Here is a 26,160-nt window from a genome sequence, read left to right as displayed (position 1 = left end):
CCCATAAACATTTGATCCAAAAGTCCAACCACACTGCTCGGTTAATGTGGTGCAAAGCACGCTAACATTGGACCACTGATCAGTGGAAACAAGTTCTCTGATGCAAAAAATCAAGATTCATTCTCTACCATTTGGATAGCAGGGTCTGGATTTGGCATTTGCCAGGAGGACATCTCTTGCCAGAATGCACTGTGCCCACAGTGGCAGTGGAATTATGATTTGTGGATGTTTCTCCAGATATAGACTGAACCCTTAGTCCAAATTCATGGCACATTGAACATCAACACCTACTGCACTATTTTGGATAACAGTGTGTTTCCTAAGCTGTGACAGTTTAATGGGCTCGACCCATGTTACTTTAGGATGCCATCAGCAGCTGTCATGTTGCGAGGTCCCCCATGGAATGGTATGATGACAATGGGGTTAACTGAATGGACTGACCTGCCCAAAGACTAGACCTGACTGCTATCGAGAATCTCCAGGCTGAGTTGGATCGCCAAATTAAGGGGTGCAATGACCGTTCTATTATCAGTAAAGAAATTGACATGTCTTCCCTAGCCAAGTGGAAGAAAATTCCGACAGTCATACAAGGACTTGTGGAAAGCATGCCCCAGAAGGTTGAGGCTGTAATTGGCACTCATAGTGATTCTACCTACTACTGAATTTGAATCAATTTTTTTTTTATCATAGGTGTCCAAATACTTATTGGTAGATAGTACATTATGCTTTGCACCGATTTCATTTTGCAACGTTTTGACTTCAGTTTATTATGGCAAGTAACATTATTTATCAGACGAATCATAAATGAGCCAATTAGTGATAATGAATGACAGTGATGATTCATTTTCTAAAGAGTTAGAAAGTGATATTTCTAGTGATGCTCATATGGACATTTTGTCAGAGACTGAGCTCACTGAGTGTCTGCCTTCCAATTCCTGTCAAAGATTTTGTTACTTCTTGTAGACAGTCCTTCTCGTATTTTTATTAAGGCTATTTATTAATGTGTTTTATCAAACTTCGGAATAATATGAATAGCACTTCTGGAAATTATTTCTCAGAGTAAGTAATTCCTGAGGGAACTTCTTAAACAAAGGCACACCATCTTGAAAGGGCTAATTAGCAGTGAATTTGATTTTGGAAATGAAAAGTGATACAGACTGGCTACACAGATATCATTTGAGCAAATCAGAAAGCTTTATATCAGATTTGGCTAGGTTCAAAATTATTGAAGAAGAAAATGTTATAGTTAAATACAGTCAAAAGTCGTTAATCCGGACTTGTTGGGACTTCGGCGATTCCAGATTATCGATTTTTCCGGATTACAGATCATCAGTTTAAATCTGGTCAGATGGCATGCAGAAATTATAAAATTAAAAATATGAAACTGTAATTTATGAAATAAAGAACAATTATGATCTAAAGGGTATCAAAATTTATATTAAAAAAAAAGCTTAATATTTATTTGTTTACTTTATTAAACACTTTTTACAATGTAAGTTGTTTAAGTTGCTTCGTTTTTTATGTGATAATACATTCTCTTTAATTCTATAAACAGACATAATTTCTTGTTCATTTACAAAGTTCTGCTGTTCAAGTCCTATAATTGCTGTGTCGAGAATACTGACTAATTTGTCAATCGAAATTTTTTCGTTTTCAATAACCTCTGTCACTTTTTTTGCTATCGGAAACGAATTATAATGACGAAGAATTTGATTTATATCATATCAAAGACGGAGTACATCAAAATGAAATACTACATTTAGTAAGGAATTATAAGCCAAATAAAATAAAAACATCTGCCCTGAAGATAAGGATAGTGCTGATAGATCAACTTCCAATTCATTGCGCGCCGCGGCGTTAAAGATAAACAAAGTTTAGATAAACAAAGTTTAGATAAACAACGTTAAAGTTTAGATAAACAAAGGTTATGCCTTTATCCATTTTTTGCAGCTATTCCACTTTTTGTTTAATGGACTTCGAAACATACTTTCGCTTTGTAGATCCTTTACATATTAGTAAATATATATCAGAAATTCTATTTGACATAGTCGAAAGTTCAAGCTTACTTTTATAAAATTGCTCTAACAGTCTGCAAAAAATAATAAGCCGAATCCAATTTGAAGATTAAGGAACAACACAATCTGCAACATTAACTGAATTAGATAATTTTAGCTTAGCTTATACCGTCCGTTATACATTAAACGTGCATTCGTAAACATATTTTGCGCACGTGCACACGCATATTCGCAGCCGTAAAGGTCTTACGCGCATTAGACGCATGCGCAGAAAGTTTGTAGCTTTGAGGTCCGGATTATGGATGTCCAAATTAACGACTTTTGAGTGTATAATCATACTCATCTTCATTTATATTACATTTCAAAAGGTTTAAAACAGGGTTTCTCAAACTGTGGGTCGCGGGACCTGCAGCAGGGTGTCCCCAAAAATTTTAGCAGTTTTGATATTTCTTTAACTTATTATAATAATTTTACAATTACCAAATATTTTTACATTATATATCTGAAAATAGATAAAGATAAGACAATACAGACAAAGAAAGGGGGGGGAAAAAACGAAAAAGTTTTGACGCATTCTTTTTATAATATAAACGCTCATTTTTCTTGCTTTGCACGTGACGCTGTCATTTCGTCTGTTACTTATTTAAAATTTTCACATTGTTCTATATCTTAAAATTTGAAATTAAATTTAATGACCTAAAACTGCAGTAGTTATATTACAGTACAATTGAAAAAATTCACAGTTTCACTCACTGTCGGATTTGCGCAATACTTATGGGGTCCCACAAAATTTTTGTAAATATTATGGGGTTCTGGTGGTAGCGAAAAAATCTCAGTGATAAAAAGGGGTCGCGAATGAAAAAGTTTAAGAAACCCTGGTTTAAAACATCCACTGAATATTTCGCTAACATAAAAAGAATAAAATACACTTCAATGACTGGAATGAAGGAAATAAAAAAAAAAATAAACTATATTTGAGACTTCCTAGCTAACGCACTCTTGAGGTACAGTTCTGTACATCATTTTTTTTACAAATGTAACTAATAAATAACTGGTATGGCTTAATTAACAATCTTACTGTACAATATCATGAATTTGAGATATATGTTAATAAACCCTGAAATACTTTCAAAAAAGAATTCAGAAAAGTAGTTAAAAATTATCTAATTGAAATTTCACAACCTTTGCATTTGATACATGGATAACAAACACCCAGACATACTTTTCTATTGTATTAAAATAACTACTCCTGATATACAAGAATGAATTTAGATTTGTTCTTTATATTTAAAAATCAAATGTTTTTGATTTTTAAGTGCAAATATACTATGTACCATTATTTATTGGAATTCATCATAATTCCAGGACATCAGACAAAGTTCAGAGATTTCATAAATAGTATGATATCTATAGAATGCTCTTAAAAGTATTTCACAAAAAGCCATACAAAAACTTGAATATTCATGTAAAAGGGAAGCACATACATAATGCAAATTTTGCAGATAAACTTAGTTTATCCATGTAAGTTTGATCTTCCATATGTTCTCACAAAACTTAACCCTTTTTAAGTTACAAAAGAATTTTGCTCAACTGAAACCTAGAAAACAGAACTGAATAAAAAATATAAAACTTCTACTACATTCATTAAATGTTTTGTGTTCAAATTCGATTACTTATATTCTTTCACATTAATTTTTTTTTTTTTTTTTTAAGATCTTATTGCATTTTTAGTCAACAAATGATCTCAACAACAAAGACAGAAATCTCAATTCACATAACTGAAACATCTATGTTTACTGATAGAAATTTAATTTTCAAATTAAGTTATATGCCTAATCCAAAGCAATTTCAAAATGTGCACTGTTTTCTAATCCTCAAAGTCGTAAAAAAGGCAAATAATTCTGTTTCTTAGACCTTCTGTGGTGCTATTTTCAAAACAAATAATGGCTATACAGGCAGCAGAAAAGTAACATTGACATTCAATTAATTTTTATTTTATTGAAATAAATCACAAATATGCTGAGTTCATAATCTGCATTAGAAAGCAGAAAAACGAACATTTACCTTCATATTACATGAGCCTAAAAAATTCGTATTTTTGCATAAACAAAAGCATATTATATGAATCTAAATAAAAGCATTTAATGAAGTCCAAGTAATCTGACGAATTTTTTAAAAAATAACTTCGACATATTGACAGTAAATTCTCCACAGTGTGAGACACTCCACAGAGTAGTGTTTCTGCAGAGGTGCACATAGCTCAAAAATAAAGAAAAATTGGTATCTCTATTTTTTAAATTAAGCAGTCAAATGAAAAGTTTTTTTTTTATTATATTATTATAAAAACCAATCCATCTCCTTACAATAGCAGTTTTCTCCAGTTGACTAAGATAATTATAATCAGAAAGAATCCCACAATTAGAAGAAAATGCTTGCTTTTCTGCATGAAAAAAATCAGTATACGACAGGAAGATAAATTTACATACCACAGATTGTACAGTATTCTCTAAATATCAAAAAGAACTGTTTATTTATATAAGCAACTTATTGGGTATCACAACAGTGAGTAATTCTTCTTCATGCAAGGAATTCTTCTGGTATTTATATAAGAAATTCTTTTGGATTAAATAATCACACAGATCTAAAAATACCAAATTCTTATTCATTTATTTGAAACATTTATTTCTATTCAAAAACTGTTTTACTATTTTTTAAATAATACAAATGTCTTATTGTGGTAGTTAAAAATACCTGTGAATTCTATTATTGATATGAAAAACTGAATGCGGCTCTTACTGATATGTATCTTGGATAGCTTTGTAATAAAATTTTACCTTCTGTTTGAAGAAGAATATACTCTTAAGCATAAATAAAAATCTAATTTATGAACTGCTAAGATACTTACACCAAACAAGCGTGCTTGCTCCAAAGCTAGCTGCCAAGCCCTGCACATTAAAAAATAATAAATTTTAACATTAACAGAAATTATTCAGCATTAGTATATGAAACACAAAATCTGCCCAAATCTTTAATGAAACTATTAACAAAATTAATACCTGCAATAAAAATTATTATCTACTAAATTATCTCAAGATTTTTACAGGGTTGCCTCTCAAACAGGAGAATGAAATTCACTGACGTTTCCAGGTTTTCCAGGTGTGTTTTAAGAAAATTCCAGTCTATCCACGTAGTGCTGGTACCACTTGAAAACACAAAAATTTGCCTATTACATATGACTTATCCCCAAACCATTACTATTATAACTATAATAGGAGTTGTTTTCTCCACTAAAGATTGAGGTTAAAATCTGCCCAATCTGGATTAAAAAATGTCTTTTTATGCAAACATTTTGCAGCTAACTGAAAGAAAGAAATCTATTGAATGATATTTTTAAATAAATTCAGGTGTTATATATATTTAGAAGCATACATAAGCAAAAAATATGTGCATTAAATTTCGTTATGATATGTCATCATACTGCTAGAATTAGTTTCATGAGTATGACAGAGAAAACTGCCTAAAATTTGAAAGTATTATTAATTAATAATAAATAAATTTGAAGGAAGAAGCCACATTACATGATACGAACATTAAAGATAATTTCTTAAAGATTAAAAACTGAATTACAGTAACCAACGATAGTTTGGCAAATATAATTACATTAAATGGTTAGCCTAGATGACTGATTACTATTTTCTTTATTTTACTGCAAAATGGCAAATAAGACATTTATTAAAAAGAAAAAAAAAAAGGTTTAAAAGATTTTGTGGTAAAATCCTAGTATACGGTATGGACCTTCGTAAGATTTTGAAAACTGTTGCCAACACCAAAATGACCCAATTATTGCTCATCATAATGTCACAAAATACCATGTGTACCGCGTATACTAACATTAAACCGGTTTTGCTTTATACAAGAATGGGAAGCTATTTTCTTTCATTCAACATGCACTGCATATGCGCATGCAAATCTCTCAATTTTCAAGGTACAGTCAAAAGTCGTTAATTCGGACACCCATAATCCGGAATGATCTATAATCCGGACCTCAAAGCTAAAATCTTTCTGCGCATGCGCCGCGTTGACACATGCGCATAAGCGTTTACGCGTGCGCGCAAGACCTTTACGACTTGCATATGCGTCTGCGCAAGCGTAGAATACGTTTTCGCGTGCGCGTTTAATAACGGACGGTATAAGCTAAAATTATCTAATTATCTATTACAGTTAATGTTGATGATTGCGTTGTTCCTTAATCTTCAAATTGGATCTGGCTTATTATTTTTTTCAGACTGTAAGAGCAATTTTATAAAAGTAAGCTTGAACTTTCGATTATGTCAAATAGAATTTCCGATGCTGGAGCTCCCAAAGGATCTACAAAACGAAAGTATGTTTGGATGTCCATCAAACAAAAAGTGGAATTGCTACAAAAAATGGATAAAGGCATATCCTTTGTTTATCTAATCATTCCGAAATCTGTTTATCAATTTCACGCTGCTCTGCGGGGGGGGGGGGGCGTCGCGGCGAGCGATGAACTGGAAGTTGATCTGTCAGCACTATCGTTATCTTCAGGGCAGATGTTTTTATTTTAGTCGGCTTATAATTCCTTACTAAATGTTGTATTTCATTTCGATCTACTCGGTCTTTGATATGATTTAAATCAAATTCCTCCTCATTATAAATATCACGAATACAAATCAAATAGTTTTCTGGTTGCAATTTTCTAATTTCGACTATGCCTAATGTATGCTTTACGCATGCGTGCATTGAAAGAAATGTTTAATAAAGTAAACAAATAAATATTAAGCTTCTTTTTTTGTAAATTTTTTTGTAAATTTGATACCCTTTAGATCATAATTGCTCATTATTTTATAAATTACGGTTTCATATTTTTAATTTTATGATTTCTGCATGCGATCTTACCAGATTTAAACTGATGATCTATAATGCAGAAAAATCGATAATCCGGAATCGCCAAAGTCCCGACGAGTCCGGATTAAAGACTTTTGACTGTATCTGGAAACCAAATGTCACTGGAAACTTGCTTTGACTTTCTAAAAGACAATCTGATCGGAGCTGTGAAAATTGGCTCTATAGCAACTGCTCAAATGATGCTCGCGTGATACATAATTCGCCAAGAAAGTGATTGCTTCAAACACTGGCATAAAAATCGCTTTTTTGGGGGGGGGATCACCATATGAAATTTATGGACTTTTCCAGATTTTAACTAAAATATTTAAATTCCCCGACATTTTTAGTCAGTTTTCGAATACCCTGACTTTTCCCAGTTTTTCAGGTTTTCCATGTAGCATGGCAACCCTGTTTTTACATACGAAACCAACAAAACTGGCACAATAGGAAAAATTAGCTAAATAGATCAATATTTTTCCCTCAGAAAATTTATAATTAATCCTATTTAATAAAAGAAAAACTGCAAAAATGTTACAGATCACAGGTTAAAATCTATTCTAATCTATGACACATTTGATATCAAATACTATGATTCCTTCCCAAGCAAAATCAAGTAATCAGTCTGATAAATAACAGTTATCTATAATAATAAAATATTCAGGATGTCTGAGATGTATATTCAGGATGTATTGAGACACAGAGTAATATCACAAAGAAAGAAAAGTCCACAGCTTCTCCAGATGTATTTTTAAAAGCCCAGAAATTTAACAATAACTAAATGAGCTAGTTCTCATTAACTAAGGGTAACATTTGAAAACATTCAAAAGCTTTCATGTTTAAATTCCATCGTTTAGTAAAATAAACACAAAACCTTATTTTTAATACCCAAAAATATACATACTTACATATACATACAAATACAGATACATGCATATATACACATACAATAAACCTTTGCCGAACATGGGGATTAACACTGAGCACACTAACTCTTAAACTAACTCATTAACACATTAGCTCGTACAGCAAAATCGCATTCCGCAAAATTCACTTTCTGTGGAAAGAAACGAGTTAGGTAAAGTTTAGATAAAGAAAGCATGTATAATTTGAATACTACTGTTATTAAAAGGGGGAAACGAAACATGTTAATTGAAAGGCTTTTAATAAGAAGTACATAATACAATTATTTTTTTAATTAGCTGGCTATTTTTTGCTTGAGACAATGTTTGACACAACTCATTAAACATTTCGCAGTAAGGAGCACAAAATTTCCTAATACCTGTTATGTCTTCTTTCCCATTTGAATAAATCTCCATTACAAAATCAGACAGTTTTGTGCTTTTTCTAACAATTCATTTAACTTCTTGTACATTAAAGGATCTTTATCTTCTTCACTATCACAGCTTTCACATTGGTTGGTGTTATAAAATCATCCAATTCTTCATTTATCATTTTATGATCATCATTCTCAAATAATTATTTAATTTTTTTCCTTGTTCCATATCTGAAATTTGTTTCTGCACTTTCTACAATTTCCTTGCCTTCATTTTCAATTGATGGAAATCCTTTAAAATTCTTGACATCTTCTAGCCAGCACTGATGTCAAGAAGCATTCATTGTTGATGAATTCACTTGTTCCTATGCGAGTTTAATCATTCCTATACATTACCTTATGTTGAATTGCCTCCAGATGTCATAAGTATGCCATGCTTTCGTTTGTCCAATGCTTTTATTTGTACACATTTAAACATTCCTGAGATAAAAGGCTTTGAAAGATTTTTTGATTCCTTAATCCAGTGGCTGGATTAATGAACTGGTTTTCAGCGCAGGGCAGAAAAGCCCAACACTTGGATGCCATGTTGCGAAGGCTTCAGTACCATGTCAGCATTACCGAGAATAAGGAGAACTTTAAAGCTAAGGATTTGTTCTAAGTTGTAGAGACATTAGGATTTTTTGGAAAAGCCGGAGAGTTGAAAATGAGGAATTGCCTTCACCGGGAATCGAATTATGGACCTCTGGAATACCGGCCCTGCATGCAAAACCACTACACCACGAAGGCACGCCAAGAAAGGTGGGAGAAATAACTTATATACTCCCGCTTTCAAAGGGCGACTGGAGTTTCTAGGGGATCCAATCGCCAAATCCTAGGTGGGGAGAGTCATCATCCAACACCCTTTTAGTTCGGGCGCCACTGTAGAGACATTAGAATTTTTTGGAAAAGCCGGAGAGATGAAAAATGAGCAATTGCCTTCGCCGGGAATCGAACCACGGACCTCTGGAATACTGGCCCAGCGTGCAGAACCACTACACCAAGAAGGTGGGAGAAATACCTTATTAAGTAATGCTTGACTTCTTTAATGTTTGAATTTTCAAATCGTCATTAAGGAGGATTATTGCCACTTGGCTAATGCTCTGCAGCATACTGCATACAATGGAAATTTAAAACTAGATAAATTAAATGAAGAAGATAAATGAATTAAATGAAATTAAGATAACGTGTATACGCAAAAACACCTGCAACTCTCTGTGTTCAGCAAGAGTTTACTGTATGTATTTTTTCTTGATATAATACTTTATTTTCAATATACTTATAACATTTCTTTATTCTTGAAGAAAATTACATGAGCAGTTTTTACATATTTATAGCAGTATAACTGAAGTAAAAAAGAGAGCAGCAAAAGATTTATTATGAACATAGAGAAGTGAAAGAACAATATACAGATTATGGCACTTAAGTCAGACAAAGACTAACAAAGGTATGGTTCACTTTCCTTGTGTTAGTTTATTATTAGTTTGCAAATTTAACATTATTATTGGCTAAAAGACTTCACTTTCATTTCTAGAGTTATATAAGCACATGCATTATTAGCATTATATAAAAATTGTACGATACAGAACTTTGAAATGATGTAGTAGTTCAGAAATATTTTTTATAAGCATTATTATTTTTAGGATAAAAAGGGTAAACCAAACTTACAAATTAAACTCAGAATTTTACCTTGCTTATCAGACACAATATGAGGAAAATAATACTAAATTTTTAGTACAAATTTTATTGAATTAGTTTTTAAAAAAATCCCTTTGTTCCAAACATCAGTATTATGAAACCAGGAACCCAACATTTCAAACCCTCAGCAGGTCTGAAGCAAAATAATTGTAAGAAATTTATATGGAAATATATTTTAACCGCAAAGGAGAGTGTAAATTTTTCCCGATGTATACTTCTTGTTCTTGGATCTAGCAGTGCCAGTTGAATGCGTGTTAGAATAAACTTGGAAGTTTGAAACCTAATTCGAATGTTCATTTATCTTGGTGATTTGTGTGTGATTTGAATTGAATCTTGAACCAAGATAACATGAAATCTTTTCAGTTCTATTATATTATTTGACATTTTTGGCGTCGAACAGTTGCGCACGAACAGTTTTTTTTTATTTAAGAATGCAGTGTTTTTTCCTGTTGTTGAAAAATTATTCCCTTCCACTGAACTTGGCAGGATAAACGTTCAGAATCTTTATGAATGGTTTTCTCTTGGAAAGTGAGTTACTAAATTAGGATTAAAACACTGAATAGGATTAAACCAGGTAAGCGAATAACTTTATTTTTGTTTTTATTATGGCAGATGATATTGTTAATTTGAAAGCTGCTAGAAAAACTGAGACAAGCTATTTCTAAAATAATAAATGTTTTAGAGCCTGAAATAAAAAAAAAAAGGCATTTTGGACAAGAATATGGTAGAAGAAAATGTGTTTTTACTTACTTCTGAACAGTCTGCGTTGAAAGAAATTAATGAAAAAATACTGGATTGTTTTAAAGGGGATGAGTCCTAAATTGAAAACGAATGTAATACTGTGTTAGAGTATGATGAAAGAATGAGTTTATGTATTTTTAGGGCTAAAAAGAAACTTAAATTCTCAGATAGTGAACATTGAGAATGAATCACCTGGTAACCATACTGCTGCCGTAAAGTTCAAAAACAAAATTAACATTCATCTACCTGAAATTTCAATTCCTAAATATTATGGTGATCCTAGTTTATTTTTGGAATTTTATAATGCTTTTGAAAATGCTACTAGTAATAATAACAAGTTAACAAAGGTCGAGAAGTTTACCTATCTTAAATCCTTACTCACAGGACCTGCTTTAAGTGCAGTATCTGGGTTCGCACTATCTAATGAGAATTATGACGCTTCTATAAGTTTTATTGATTTAAGTTTGACTATAAGTTTTATTTATTTTATTGATAAGAAAGATTTGGTTATATCTTCGCACATGAACAAACACTTGAATCTTGAACCTGTTAGAAGTTTGTCCAATGTGAAAGCACTAAGAACACTTTACAATTCTTGTTAAATCAATATAAGAAGTTTAAATTCATTTCATTAAGTATTGTGTCGGAAGCTTACGGGAGCCTTTAAAGACCTGTTATTTTACAGCTTTTACCAGACGATATGAATCTGAAGTTTAATAGAAAATGAAACTCTAAACAGCAGTAACAGAACTTCTCGAATTTATTAGATTGGAAGTTGAGAGTCGGGAAGCTTCTAATTTAATAATAAACTCAAAGAAAAGGGGCACAAATTACAGTATTAAGCAGAATAAAAATAATTACTTAAAAAGGACAAGCGTTCCTACTGCTTCGGCATTAGCCACAGTGACTAAGTTGTACTGTTTCTATTGTAATCAAACTACACACGATGTAGTTAAATGTGAGAAAACAAATTAGCAAAAAAGAGCAATATTAAAAAACCATGGACGTTGTTACAAATGTTTTAGGAAAGGACATGTATCATCCAGATGTAAAGTGAAACTTCAGCCTTGTGAGTTGTGTAATGGTTTAAATCATAGTAAGTTATTTTGTAAAAAATATTGTTCCTGAAGTGCAAACACTTTCAGATGTTAAACAGAAAGTACTTACAGTATCAGATTCTAAGCATAATGTAGTTGCATCCCTGCCGTTCAACTCTAAGGCTGTTTCTGAAACTGCTGATAAAGGAGTATATTTACAAACTTGCACTGTTTACGCTTCAGATACAGATAATACTAGAAGCCAAATAGTAAAAATCCTAATTGATGGTGGATCACAGAGATCATTTATTAGATCTGATTTAGCTAAAGAACTAAAATTAAGGACTTTAAGAAAGAAAGGTTATATATTTATTCTTTTGGGTATATCCAGGGTAGACTAATGGAATATAAGATTGTCCAAATTACCCTGAAAAGTATACACTACCCTAATGACTGAATCATGGTTGAAGCTCTTGTTACAGACACTATTTCTGGAGCGATCATAAAAATTTCCTCGAAAAACATTTTAGAAATATTAAAATCAGAAAATTTAAAATTAGCCGACAATAGTGAAGCAGATGAAATAACAATATTGTTAGGGTCTGATTCATGTTGTGAAGTGCAAACAGGCAAAAAGAGTAAGTAATAAATTATTTGCAGTATATTCTATATTTGGTTGGATCTTTGGAAGGTGATCAGTCCAGCGCCCGTATGTTTACAACTGGTGCTTCTCATTACTTGAAGGAAGATAATTCAGTTAATGACTGTTCGCAAAGGTTTTGGACCACTTGGGTTTAGAGGAGAAGGAGAATCCTGATGATAAATCGGTCATTGAGAAATTTGAAAAAGAATTGCATTTTACTAATGGTAGATATGTAGCTCGTTTGTTATACAAATCACATCATGAAAACTTGGGTAATAATTTAGAAAATGTCAAGCGACATCTAATATCTTTGGTTAATAAACTAAAAAATGATGAATGGCTTACGCAGAATTATGATAGTATAATAAACGAACAGTTAAAAAGTGAAATAATTGAGGAGTGTGTAATTGAAAGTTGTAACAGTAATAAAATGTATTACATGCCACATTCTTCAGTGGTAACAAAAATGTATCAAAAACTAAAGTCCATATCGTGTTTGACACAACTTTGAAGTGTAACAATGCGGTATCTCTAAACAATTGTTTGATGCCTGGCCCAAATTTTAATCCTTCTGTTTTGGCCTTTATTGGGGTTCAAACAATACAAACATGCGTTCTCAGCATATACTGAAAAGATCTTTCACCAGATTGTAATTTCTGAAATTAATAGAGATATATTACGGTTTTTATACTTTGATAATTGCAATTTAAAACATTATAGAATGACTTGCATTCCTTTCGGCGTGTCACGTAGCCCTTTCATTCTGGCGAGCACTATAAAAAACATATAAAGAAAATAGAGTTAGAAAATCCAGATATTTTTTAGATGTTGAACTGTTCGATCTACGTAGATGATGTTTTCTATGGGGCAGATTCCATGGAACACACTTTTAAGTACTGGAGCCTACTGCATGCTTAAAGATGGCAGAATAAATTTGTCTGTTTAGTACAAATTCAGAGGAACTCAAAAAACTTTGGGATGATTATGGAATAAATAAGTGAGAAAATGAATTAAATAGCTCATTAAAAGTATTATGGCTTAACTGGTGTATGAGTAAAGACGTAATTTCCTTGAACATAACGTAGATAACATGTGTGAAACATTAAATAGTTGTAGAAACACAACAAAAAGAAATATATTAAAGGTGACTGTTACTATTTTTGATCCAGTAGGTTTTCTGCTGCCATTTGTATTACGTGCAAAATTGATAATGCAAAACCTTTGACAGTTGGGTTTAGAATTTGACGACGAAGTTCCAACTGAATGTAAGCAGTTGTGGTCCGAGTGGAGCGAAGAAATCAAAAAATTAAAGAAATTTGAAATTTCTCGAGAATATTTCCCCAGCAAATTGAAGCAAAATACAGATACTGAACTGCATGTATTCTGTGATGCACTATTAAAGCATATGTGCAGTCGCATATTTTAGATCGGTTGAAAAAGGGCAGGCAGCATTCATTATAGGAAAATATAGAATTGCACCAATAAAACAAAAACTCACTCTTCCATGAATACAGTTGTTAGGAGTATTAACATCGGCAAGACTTGTTAAAAATTTAAAAGAGGTGTTTTCAATTCATAAGAAAATATCTATCTGGATTGACAGTATGATAGTGATTCACTGGAATCATAGTGCTCCTGAACGCTGGACAATGTTTGTAAAAAATTGAGTATCTGAAATACAATCATTAACTTGCCCAAATAACTGGAGACATTGTAATGGGAAGTCCAATACAGTGGACATTTTATCTCGAGGATGTTCAGCTGAATATTTGTTGCCTTCAAAATTATGGCACTCTGGACCAGACTGGTTAGTTGTATCAGTAAGTGTTTGGCCTAGTAAATTTATTGCGACAATAGAGTTTTCTGCTGCTGAATTAGAGCGGGAAAAGTGTATAAATGATAACACAATACTACCGTCTAGTGCAGAAAAATCGAATCCTCTGCTGAATCTAGAAAAATATAGTAAATTAATTAGAGCTATTAGAGTGACTGCATGAATATTTAGATTTAATCACAATCTGAAAAATAAAGCTTACAAGAAAACAGGACCCTTGATTGCAGAACAACTCTTTGCTGCAGAATTATATTTGATAAAAGAAGTTCAATATGAACATTTTTCTGATGAAATTACTAGTTTAAAGCCTGGACAGTTGATTTCAAAAAACTCAAAAATTTATGAATTGAATCCCTTTCTAAGTGAGGAAGGAGTTTTGTTAGGAGGAGAAAGATTACAAAAATCAACTTTAAGTTTTCATGAACAGCATCCTATAATTATTCCTTCAAAAACTCATTTTAAAGATCTTCTGGTACATGATGCACATGAACGAGTTCTTCATACAGGTGTAGCTAGTACTCTCATGTTTCTCCATGAAAAATACTGGATCATTAGATCCAGACAAAATGTGAAACATGTTATTAGAAACTGTGTACTCTGTCAGCGTTATAACTCCCAACAAATGCAACAAGTCATATCACCATTACCTCCATTTAGAGGTAGAATGCTAAGAGTATTAATATTGTGTGATAGTATATTTCTTACTAAAAATGTAACCTTAATGTTACTTAATTTTGTATGTATGCTTAATATTTAAACTATTGTATATTTAATATTTAAAGTTGAAATGTACGTATTAGAAATTTTTAAGGTTGTAGAAATGTACAAGTGTATTTAAAATTTAATTTAATTCTGAAAAAAAAAAAAAGAGGTTTTCTGCCATATTTCTAGTATTTTAATTTGATTATTGAAATGTTATTTGTTTAATATTATCTTGAGTTACATAAATTCTTGATTTAAATTCCTGATGCTTGAACAGGAATGTTATGACAACAATTCTTGATAAATGAAAATTTACTTGATACTCTCGAAACATATGGCAAGTTTTACATGTTCTTGATGTTGTGACATTTTCTTGATTACAAAAACTTGAATGAATTTATATTAAAATGCATAATGATTCTTGAAAATGTTCATGCATTATTGATAATCTTGATTGTTCTAAATTATTGTTCAGCCGACCCAGTATGTACGAAATTTATCTGGAAAACTTGGAAGTTTGAAATCTGATTCAAATGTTCATTTATCTTGGTGATTTGTGTGTGATTTGAATTGAATAAAGAATCTTGAACAAGGATAACATGAAATCTTTTCTGTTCTATTAGAATTATTATCATTATAAAATAATATTAACATGTACCATGCACTTTACTGCTTATCTCTATTTATCAGTATGTATGCATCTATACAGTAGCCAAATTTAGGTTTCCCCCCTCCCTCTTTTGTAGAAGATGAACCTACATTATTAGTACCTCTTAAAATTGATTTTCATATACAATCTATGAAGACAGAAGTTTTTTGCCGGGAGGGGGCGCTAATTTTACATTTCACTTTGGTACACTTTTTATAAAGTCATACTTTACATCACTGTATAAAATTCAAAATTCAGATCAGTGGTCTATTTTGTCTTTCACATCTTTCAAGGCTTTTTTGCAGTCAGTGCTATTCATATGCTATATGGTGGAGGAAATTTTTATCAGAAAGTCACTAATGTTTCCATGTCTTTATTTGACAGTTTTTGATTTCAGCTAACTCAAACCTAAATTGAACTAAATGCAATTGTCTATATGCATTATCATTAATTGCATTCATACTTTCAACTGCTAATCTGTGATTATCAGTTATGTGTATGAATTTACTATAACTGCATGCACAAAACTGCTTATGTACGGATATCACCACACACAATAGCAGCATTATTTTATTTTGCACATGAATGTAAAATAGCCCTGCATTTTTGACAGTTAGGTCTAACAAGAAATGTCTAAAATACACCTTTGTCCATATATCCCAAATATCATACATATTATATTATCCACACATTAAAAAAAATATATATATATATATATACTAACTATAAATAGATATTACACTGATACACACAAGTCTTGGTTCTTCTAATTTGAACCTGCAGATGGTAATAGTATTAGCAACAGTAAATAATCTTAATCAAAGAGAGTTTTTGAGACTATATATTCATAATATTGCCAAATTGAAACAAATGATTTAAAGTTTCAATCTAAAACTCATATACAATAAGTAAAATCAAATACTATAGTTAAATCTAATAGCATGCTTTACCCTTTATTTTCCTAATTCATAACATAAATTTTTAATTTTTATTTCAGTACAAGAAATATCCTCTGCAAAATAATTCCAGCATCTTCTGAAATTCTGAATTTTAAACTAAATGCCAGCTGCAGTCTATGTTATGCAATGATGATTATTAGAGTAATTTAGTAAAGATGGCAAATATTTTTAAAAAGCATATAATGTTGATTTTGAATGATACTCAATAAAGATAATGATTAGGAATAAAAATAATTCATGCATTCACTATTATATTCAGTTAATAATACAATATCCTGCACAGTTAATTGAAAATATGCCATAAAAGCCAAACAACACCAGAAAAATAAAACAAATGCTCAAACTCTTTACCTCATATCATCCAATGATTCTCCACAAAATATCCATGTTTTTCCTGTGGACGTAACAACTGATAATAAATTCTGAATTCCATACCTCTCAGGGGGTTGAACACCTTCTACCTGTACACAGGAAAAAATACATACACTTTCTTGATATACACTATACATACAAAAATACTTATATATATTGTAGAAGCCCTGTAGACTGTCACCTCAATAACTTGTCAATCTAGATAAATCAGCATTTTTTCTTAAGACTAGCAGTTTCTTACAGATGACAATGCAATTAAATCTTTATTTACATATCCCCAATTTATATGTTATGCTTGGATAACTCCTAAGGCCAAAGTAAAATATAATTTCTAATTAGTTTCATATGAACAGGAAGTATAAAAAGCATAAAAATAAACTGCAGAGATTTCAAAACAGAGGAAGTTTACTGTAACAGCAAAAATTTTTTAGACCTGAAAATGCAAAAATTCCTGCTGCAACTCTCAAAGGAAATGCCATAGAAATAATGAAAGAACTCAATGCAGAAAATTTTATTATCAGTAATGGCTTGGGTAGAACATTTAAACAAAGCCACAATTTTTTCTTTTAAAAAATAAACCAAAAAGAAGCAAGTATCAACACCAGTGTTTAGGATAACTGAAAATGCTGTACAAGGAAATGACACTTCACAAATTATTCAGAATCAGAAGAGCTTAACTTGAACAAAAGTGGTTTGTTTTATTACCTTTTATCAAATTAAACACTGGCCTTTGAGGATATGTGCAATAAAGGCAAATAAAGTAAACATTTCAAAATTTTACTCAGTGCCAATGATGGGTATTAAAGCTGAAGTCTTAACTGATTAAGAAAAGAAGTCCAAGATGCCCTAGAAATGTGAAATCTTTCCCCCGGATTAAGAAGCTAATTCAAATACATTGATGTCAGATAGAATTTGAGAAAAGCATATTTATAAATTGGAAATACTTTTCTCAAATTATATTTGGAATTCATGAATCCCCCCCTCCTGTGTATTCAAAAATTCATCTCAGGAAAAGCTGCTTTTGTTATAGACAACTGTCCTGCTACATTCATCCATAAAATTTGCAAGCTGTTGGAATGGTACTTCTGCCACCAAACATTACTGCTCTTCTTCGATGTCTAGATCAAGAAGTTATGTGCGAGTTTGTTTAAGTGAGGATATAAAAAAACTATTAGAAATTAAAATTTGGAAAAAACCCCTCAATAAAAATATTTCTTTAGAAACAATCTAATATTACCTTACATAAATTCAAAGTACTACATAAGATGAATTCAGAGCATTAATACATTACCAAAAAAAAAAAAAAATCATCATCATGACTTGTCTTCTGTTTACACAAAATTAGATAAATACATCATAACATAATATGAATGTATAACATGAATTGAGTTCTAAGGGCATTCATATACATTTCAAAAGAAGTTTAAGTTTTTTTAATCGCTTAAGTAATTTATTATTTCCATCTACTGACTTGCACTATTATTGAGATTAGAGCAGTTTAAAAATTTGAACATGACTGTATTCTCATGCAGATAAGCTATACCCTTAATTTTTAACTCTAGTTAAAAAAAATAATTCTCAAGGACAAGACAGGGATAGCCTGTTTACCACCGATAAATTTTTTTTTAATTGGAGGTGTGAAACCGCTAAAATGAAAATAGCACTTACCACACACTGAGACAGAAGTTTTATTATCAATTAAAAAAACATATTTCTGTGTTCAGCACCTGTTATTCACTGTCACTGTTCATACTATTAGAGTAGTACCAGTACCACTATCGCTGCTACCAGTATCTCACAGCATATCATTCTCGGAGCTGTCTAGAACAGTCGTTCTCAAACGTTTTTGCTCCATGCACCCTTTTCACAATTGCTAAATGATTATCCACCTCCATTTCCATTCAAAAACATAAAAATTGTGTATACATTTACTTATTTAGGTCATTTTTAAATATTTTATAAATTAAACAAGTATAGAAAATGTTGAGAAATATCTAAACTTGAATAAAAGTAGTTTTTAATAGTCATAAATAAAACTAAATACTTAACAAGTACATAAAAGGCTGACAGAAAAAAATGATCCCCCTGAAGCTATGAAATTCCCCACTGGTTGAGAACCCCTGGTCTAGAGTATTGGATATTCCCCACTTCAAAAAAACCTTTTAACAACTGCTTCATACTTGACCCTGTCCCAGGCTGCCATACTCACACATTTTACTTTTCTGTTCGAAATAAGGTCGTGATTTCCTGTACCCATTCAATCATTATGAAGTCTTTTTTTATAGCAGCAATTATACTAACATCAAAGGCTATAGTATGGAAGTTAGGCCTCCAGGAAACACAGCTATGACAATTTTTAACTCTTTTAATGTTTCCTTCACTTCAGACGTCACACGACATTGGAAGTTATGCGAAGCTAACAAGGTCTTAGGTTTCAGCAAACCACCAGTTCCAAACTGTTTCTAGCCCCAATCCTTAAATGCCTGGAATAATGCCAGTCCTTAAATGCGTGTTATGGTAATATGATGTATGCACTGTTTGCGTGTGTTGCTGCACGTTTATGAGTACCTATTTCTACTCATTGGCATATATAAACTGCACCTGATTTTCATCTGAATTTTTGTGGACATAAAACAATCTTACACAGAACAGAATATGGTATTTATCCCAAAGCATAATATTGAACAACTGCTTCATTTAAATCATCATAATTTCTTCATCCTTTAACTAACAACTTGCAAAGATTTCTACTGCATGTGTGCATGTATGCACACACACAAATATACATACATACAGATACATTATAAAATAGATAATATTAAAATGATTTAACATATCATCACACATTTTTATAAAATTGCATTAAAAAGGAAAAAGTTGCATATAAATTTCTCTCATTTGTAACTTTAAACTACATCATGGAACACACACATTTAAAAAAGAAAAAAATCTTTTTTTAGCTTTATGCACACAATGTACATGCAGGAAAAAAAAAAAAATACTAGAGTACGAAGTCCGAGACAACATCTCATCGGGATATTTGCGATTCCGGATTTTTCCGAATATTAAATCACCAATTTAAATCTAGTAAAATGGTACGTAAAAATTATAAAATTAAAAATATGAAATAGTGAAGCATTTATGATCTGGGTATCAAAACTTACAAAAGAAAAAAAGCCTAATATTTATTTGTTTACTTTATCGAACATTTCTTCCTAGGCAGCATACATTCGTAAATTGCGGGTGGAAAATATGTGCAATAAATGAATGGCCCTTTGTATAAAAAACGTAAAACTTGAACATAAAAATATCATTAAAAAAGTGTCCAGAAAAAACAGTAGATATTACGTATATTTTTATGTTACAATATATATGTAAAATTTAGTTATGTTCACACAAATGGGCGCTCTTTATTCGTAGTTTTTACATACAATATACATACATTTTACGGATTTACGTATATTTACTGCAATATACATAATCTTATACGTAAATCTTCCCATTTTTTACTTCATATATTTTTAGTGAAAATTTATGTAAATCTCCGCATTTTTTTTTTTTTTTTACTTTTCACAAACGTATACTTTACACAAAATTTTACGTAAATTTTCCTTATTTTTTATGCATATTATGTATAATTTTGGTAAAAATTAATTTTTCATGAAATCTACATATATTTTCACTATATACATTTAGTTAATACCATATTTTCCCCAAGTCATATTTTTATTTAATACCATAACTCTTATCATTATATGCAGATAATACAGGCACATTACAAATGTAAAAATGCCACATTTTTCCCCTACATGTGCTGAAAGTTTCCACAATTTGTTAAATGTGATTTTATTTCTGTAAATTTAATTTTTTGGTAATGTATCACAGCTAATACTGTTTTTAAAATATAGTGAAACTTACAAGAAATTTAATTTTTTTTTTCGAAGTCATTTAGAAAGTACTTTTGTTGAGCTAATGCTTTAACCCTTTCTGGCACACTACCTTTTAAAGTTGGAGTTTTGATAAAGGAAAAAAAGGTAGGCAGTCTAATTAGGCCTAGAGGAGTACACAAGTAAAATTTTGTGAAGATAGTACTTATCGTTTAATTCTGTGGGTGTGCCCAAAGTGGGCACACTGATTGAATAGAGCTTCGAAAAGTGTGCTGAAACAAGCATTGTTGTCAATGAACTGACCGATGAGATGCGGAGAAACAAATACAGACTCTCAGTTGTCCTAGATTTTTCACATAGTTGTCCTATGTGAACCCGGTCTGGGCACACATAGCATTCGCCGTTTGATTTTAGGAGAGATTTCAACAAAAAAATTTAAAACTAATATAGAATAAGGAGATTAGCATAGAATAGCATAGAAATTTCTTTTCAAACAATTCCTTTTATAACCTAAGAAAAATCTGGAAGATTTCTTTGAAAAATGAGGGTCTTAAAAAACTAAACGTGGCTAAAATATATGGACTGGTTTGTGTTGAGCTGCCATCTACTATAAATAAAGAAGGTTCAGAGTAACCTATAAATCCTTTTTCATTCAATTTTTCTGTGAATACAGAAGGAAATTTTTAGGTGTGTCCAGACCGGGCACACTGTGCCACAAAGGGTTAATACTATAAATATTTTCTGCATTAAAAAATAATACATACTAACTGATATAGTATATATGGCAGTCTCTAATATTTTGGTTTGATATGACTCGTGTAAATTGAAAGACAATTTAAATTAATAAAAATACTCACTTGATTTTCATGGACAGATGGTTTTATTTAGATAGTGATAAAATAGAATATATGTATCGGACATAGTTAAACTTTACAATATTTAAAACATGCTATCTACACATTTCTTCCCTGATGTACTGAAATTTTCAACAATTTTTTAAATGAGATAAGCTAAAATAAGTCATGAAAAAGTTGTTCATTAAGTAAATCTGTTTTCTAAAAATGTATGAATTTAATACAGTAGAATTTTATATTAAAGTCTTTACTGAAATGAAAAATAAAAATAATTTTAAAGTCACTGAAAAATATAAATTTTATTTAAAAAATTTGTGTTTAGTATTCTTTATTAAATGATCAAACAATCAAGCAAATTTTTAAAAAAAATTTTTGTATGTTCTACCTTAAAAAAAAAAAAGTAATAAGAGACACCTACCCCCCCCTTTTTTTCAGATTACCACTTCTCTTTAACGCACATTCATAAAAATATACCTGTAGTTCTCTTCACAGTCACTCTACCTATGTATGAATCTCTATGAAATTTCATCTTCATTAATGAGCATTTTATTCCTGTAAATTTACTTTTGTGTTAATTTAATTAACAGCATTAGCTGTGAAACAGCTAATGCTGTTTTCAAGATATAGTGAAACATATGAGAAATTTTTTTTTTTCCCAAAGTCATTTCGAAAGTACTTTTGTTGAGCTAATGCTTCAGTACTATAAATATTTTACGCATTGAAAAATAATACAGTCAAAAGTCTTTAATCTGGAAACGTCGGGACTTCGGCGATTCCGGATTATAGATCATTAGTTTAAATCTGGCAAGATGGCATGCAGAAATTTTAAAATTAAAAATATGAAACCTTAATTTATGAAATAAAGAGCAATTATGATCTACAGGGTATCAAAATTTACAAAAAAAAAAAAAAAAAAAAAAAAAGCTTAATATTTATTTGTTTACTTTATTAAACATTTCTTTCAACGAGCGCATGCGTAAAGCATACATTGCATAGTCAAAATTAGAAAATTGCAACCAGAAAACCATTTGATGTGTATTCGTGATATTTATAATGACGAGGAATTTGATTTAAATCATATCAAAGACGGAGTACATCGAGATGACATACTACATTTAGTAAGGAATTATATGCCGAATAAAATAAAAACATCTGCTCTGAAGATAAGGATAGTACTGACAGATCAACTTCCAGTTCATTACGTGCCGCGACGTTCCCCCCCCCCCCCCCGTAAAGATTTCGGATTGGTTAGAGAAGCAAAGGATATGCCTTTATCCATTTTTTGCTGCAATTCCACTTTTTGTTTGATGGACATCGAAACATGCTTTTGCTTTGTAGATCCTTTGGCAGCTCCAGAATCGGAAATTCTTTTCACATAATCGAAAGTTCAAGCTTACATTTATAAAATTGCTCTAACAGTCTGCAAAAAATAATAAGCTGGATCAATTAGAAGATTAAGGAACAATGCAATCTTCAACATTAACTGAAATAGATAATTTTAGCTTAGCTTATACCATCCGTTATACATTAAATGCGCATGCATAAACGCATATGAGCATGCGTAAAGGTATTAAGTGCATGCATAGACGCATTATGCGTTTACGCATGCGCAGAAAGTTAACAGCTTTGAGGTCCACATTATAGATCATTCCGGATTATGGACGTCCGGATTAAAGACTTTTGACTGTATATACTAATTGATTATGGCAGTCTCCGAAATTTTGGTTTGATACGTCTCATGTAAATTGAAAGCACTTTAAATTAATAATAACGAATGCATAAATTAGAAATAGCGACTGCTTTAAAAAAATACCCTCTCAATATTATTTTTCAGATGAAAGTGAATGGCTTATAAATGCCATTCAACATAAAGTAAAATGCATCTTAGACATGGTGCTTTATCGTTCTTTACTTGGGAGGGAGAAGTAATTCTCTTAAGTTCCATCATCAATAATAATAATAAAAATCCTTAATCTTAAAATATAATACCCCATTTACATATCTGTTCAATTAAATTTCATTTGCTTCAGGTACTTTAATGTAAAACATTCTTGTAAACTAACATTCTGATTTTTCATGCATGGATAGTTTAATTTTTAAAAACATGATATGTTTTGATTTCAGTGTTATTTGTAAGACCTTTCAGAAGACATGAATTATAATTAATAATTGATTGTTCACATGTTAAATATATTTAGCTTTTTCCCATTGTTTATAAAAAAAAAGCACTTTTACATCTTTTCTTATTGAATTCAGAAAATACCTACAAAAGTCAAAATGATGAAGCCATGATATTAATACACATTATTTTAATTATCTAGTTTTTACATCAAATTTCACAAGGTCTTCGCAAAAATATAAAACCAAATTCATTTTTCCAAATTCAGCATCTGAAAAATAAGTGAAGAAAGCAATTAGTAAAATGTACATTATCAAAGTATTAATGGTTTGAAAATTGCTATTTACTTTTTTCTAATTTCAATAATACCAAATTAAGTATTAAATTCAAATGCCAACAGCAAAATTTGCATAACCAATGTTTTATAGATCTAGTAAATAATGTAGCAGGTGAATTTAATCTTTATGCTACACGCACCAATAAATAATATCCTGATATAACTTCTCCCCTTTCATAACAATGTAAACAATTGCTTTAACAAGAAAAAGTAATTGTTAAAGAAAAATTAATAATAACAAGAAAAAGTTCCTTTCTCACTGTCAAATAGAGCAGTGCTCCGCAACCTTTTCTCACCTGCGACGCACAAAAAAATCTTTCTGGAATTTCATGGCACACCAAAGAGTTCCGAGTTATCAAGGAAGTGCCGAAAAAATTCAAATGCTGACACATTTACAATCACACACACAATCACACAACAGTGAAATATATAAAAACATTTAAAATAGACATTATTAAGGGAAAAAAACTGTCATTATGTATTAAATACATGATAAAAAATTGCAAAATGTCAAATACATGTATTTGATTGCGGCACACTTATATCCTACTCATGGCACACTAGTGTGCCGTGGCACACCGGTTGCGGAGCACTGAAATAGAGTAATGAGATGAAACATTCATCTTTATTAATGTTACGAATTATATTATAAACAGAAATAATTAATAGTATGCTCTATATTATCGTCCACATGCATATTTTAACATTAATTCCTCTATTCTTTTATTGTGAGCCCATTTTAGATGTTAACTTAAAGATTACTTAATACTAAGGACAGACAGCATCCTCAATAGCTGAAAAGGAACAGTCAACACTAAATCCCCGAATGAGCAGGGAGGTCACATGGTCTTGACTTTATGCGTAAGCTGACATCACAACGAAGCTCCGCCCAGCATCAACAACAACCTCGGTGGATGTAAACATAGTTCACAACGTTAATTCGGAAATCTGAAAAATGTTCTTGTCGATATCTGTGAATATATATGTCTGAACGATTTCGAGCAATCTGCAACTGAATGCCTTGGTTATGTTCTCCGTATAAGAAAGCAAAAGAATAATTAGTGATAATTTTTTTTAATTGGTCTAATATAGAAAATGTAGTGTATGTAAAAAAAAAAAAAAATCCTCAGAAAGATACTAAAATATCAGATATTTTTAATTAAACTGATTCATTCACTCTGGTTCATACTCACATTATACCCTAAATAAACCTAAAGCCATCCAGGGTTCGAATTTGAGCAGAACCATTGATATTCAACAGTTTTATACACGTAAACTTTTTTTTAAAACTATTCTGCTGATTTCTTATTTTTACATGGTAATATTGCTTCATCAAGTTCACTGATAAAGAAGTAAGCCAAATTTATTTAAGCCAAAATTAACCTATAAATTATCTCTTTCAAAAAATATTCAGCATACTGGGATTATCATAATTTTACAATAAGATTAATAATTTAATTCAATATGGAACTGTGTTTGAATAAGATATAAAAATAAATAAGTAAATAGTGTCATGTGTTATTTTGTAATCAGACATCCAAGATTTTCGAATATGCCAACCAACTGCCTTTCCATATATTTACTATTTTTTTATCGTAGCACATCATTCATCATCATCTGCAAACTTGTGAATAAAATTTATATAGTTACTACTAATACATCTGTGTGTCTTATTGGATTTATGATGCTTGCATAACAACAGATTTTTGTGGATAAATGTCTGACTCTCATAAATGTTTATAATGATATCAACACCATCGGAAACTAAATTTCTTTGCTCCAGGCAAACTGAGATTTTTTTTAAATTGCTTTCAAAATCAATAGTTTTTTGCAAAATACAGGCCCCGTTTATTTTTACCCAGTTTTAAATACTTTAGTTTCTTTGCCAGTACACCAAAGTTTAAAAAAAGTAGACCATTTCCATTTTCTGACTTAGAACATCCAACAGATACATAAATCAGAAGTTACAGAAAAATTTGTAAATTTTTTATTGCAAGCTGAAATTAGGTGCATTTCAGTAAAAATTTTACTAAGGCAAACATCTTGTAAATGCTATTTGCATCATTATCGCATTTGTCAAACAAGATGCTCACAAGTCT

General features: G+C 30.9%; 1 protein-coding gene across 4 annotated transcripts in view; it reads right to left on the bottom strand.

Moving 5' to 3' along the window:
- Window positions 1-26,160, bottom strand: part of LOC118192333 (pleckstrin homology domain-containing family B member 2-like) — a 132,198-nt gene that overhangs the window by 37,638 nt on the left and 68,400 nt on the right. For all 4 annotated transcript variants that reach the window (XM_085809075.1, XM_085809073.1, XM_085809076.1 and 1 more), the window contains 2 exons: window positions 16,844-16,953; window positions 4,921-4,960 (listed from right to left, as the gene is read on the bottom strand). In XM_085809075.1, coding sequence (XP_085665201.1) covers window positions 4,921-4,960; window positions 16,844-16,953 — 150 coding nt within the window. The remainder of the gene's footprint in view (window positions 1-4,920; window positions 4,961-16,843; window positions 16,954-26,160) is intronic.

This window comes from Stegodyphus dumicola, chromosome X2 (assembly GCF_044657685.1).
Source record: "Stegodyphus dumicola isolate Sdum_Otavi_A_Nest chromosome X2, ASM4465768v1".
NCBI lineage: Eukaryota > Metazoa > Arthropoda > Arachnida > Araneae > Eresidae > Stegodyphus > Stegodyphus dumicola.
This window is presented reverse-complemented; position numbering and strand designations above follow the sequence as displayed.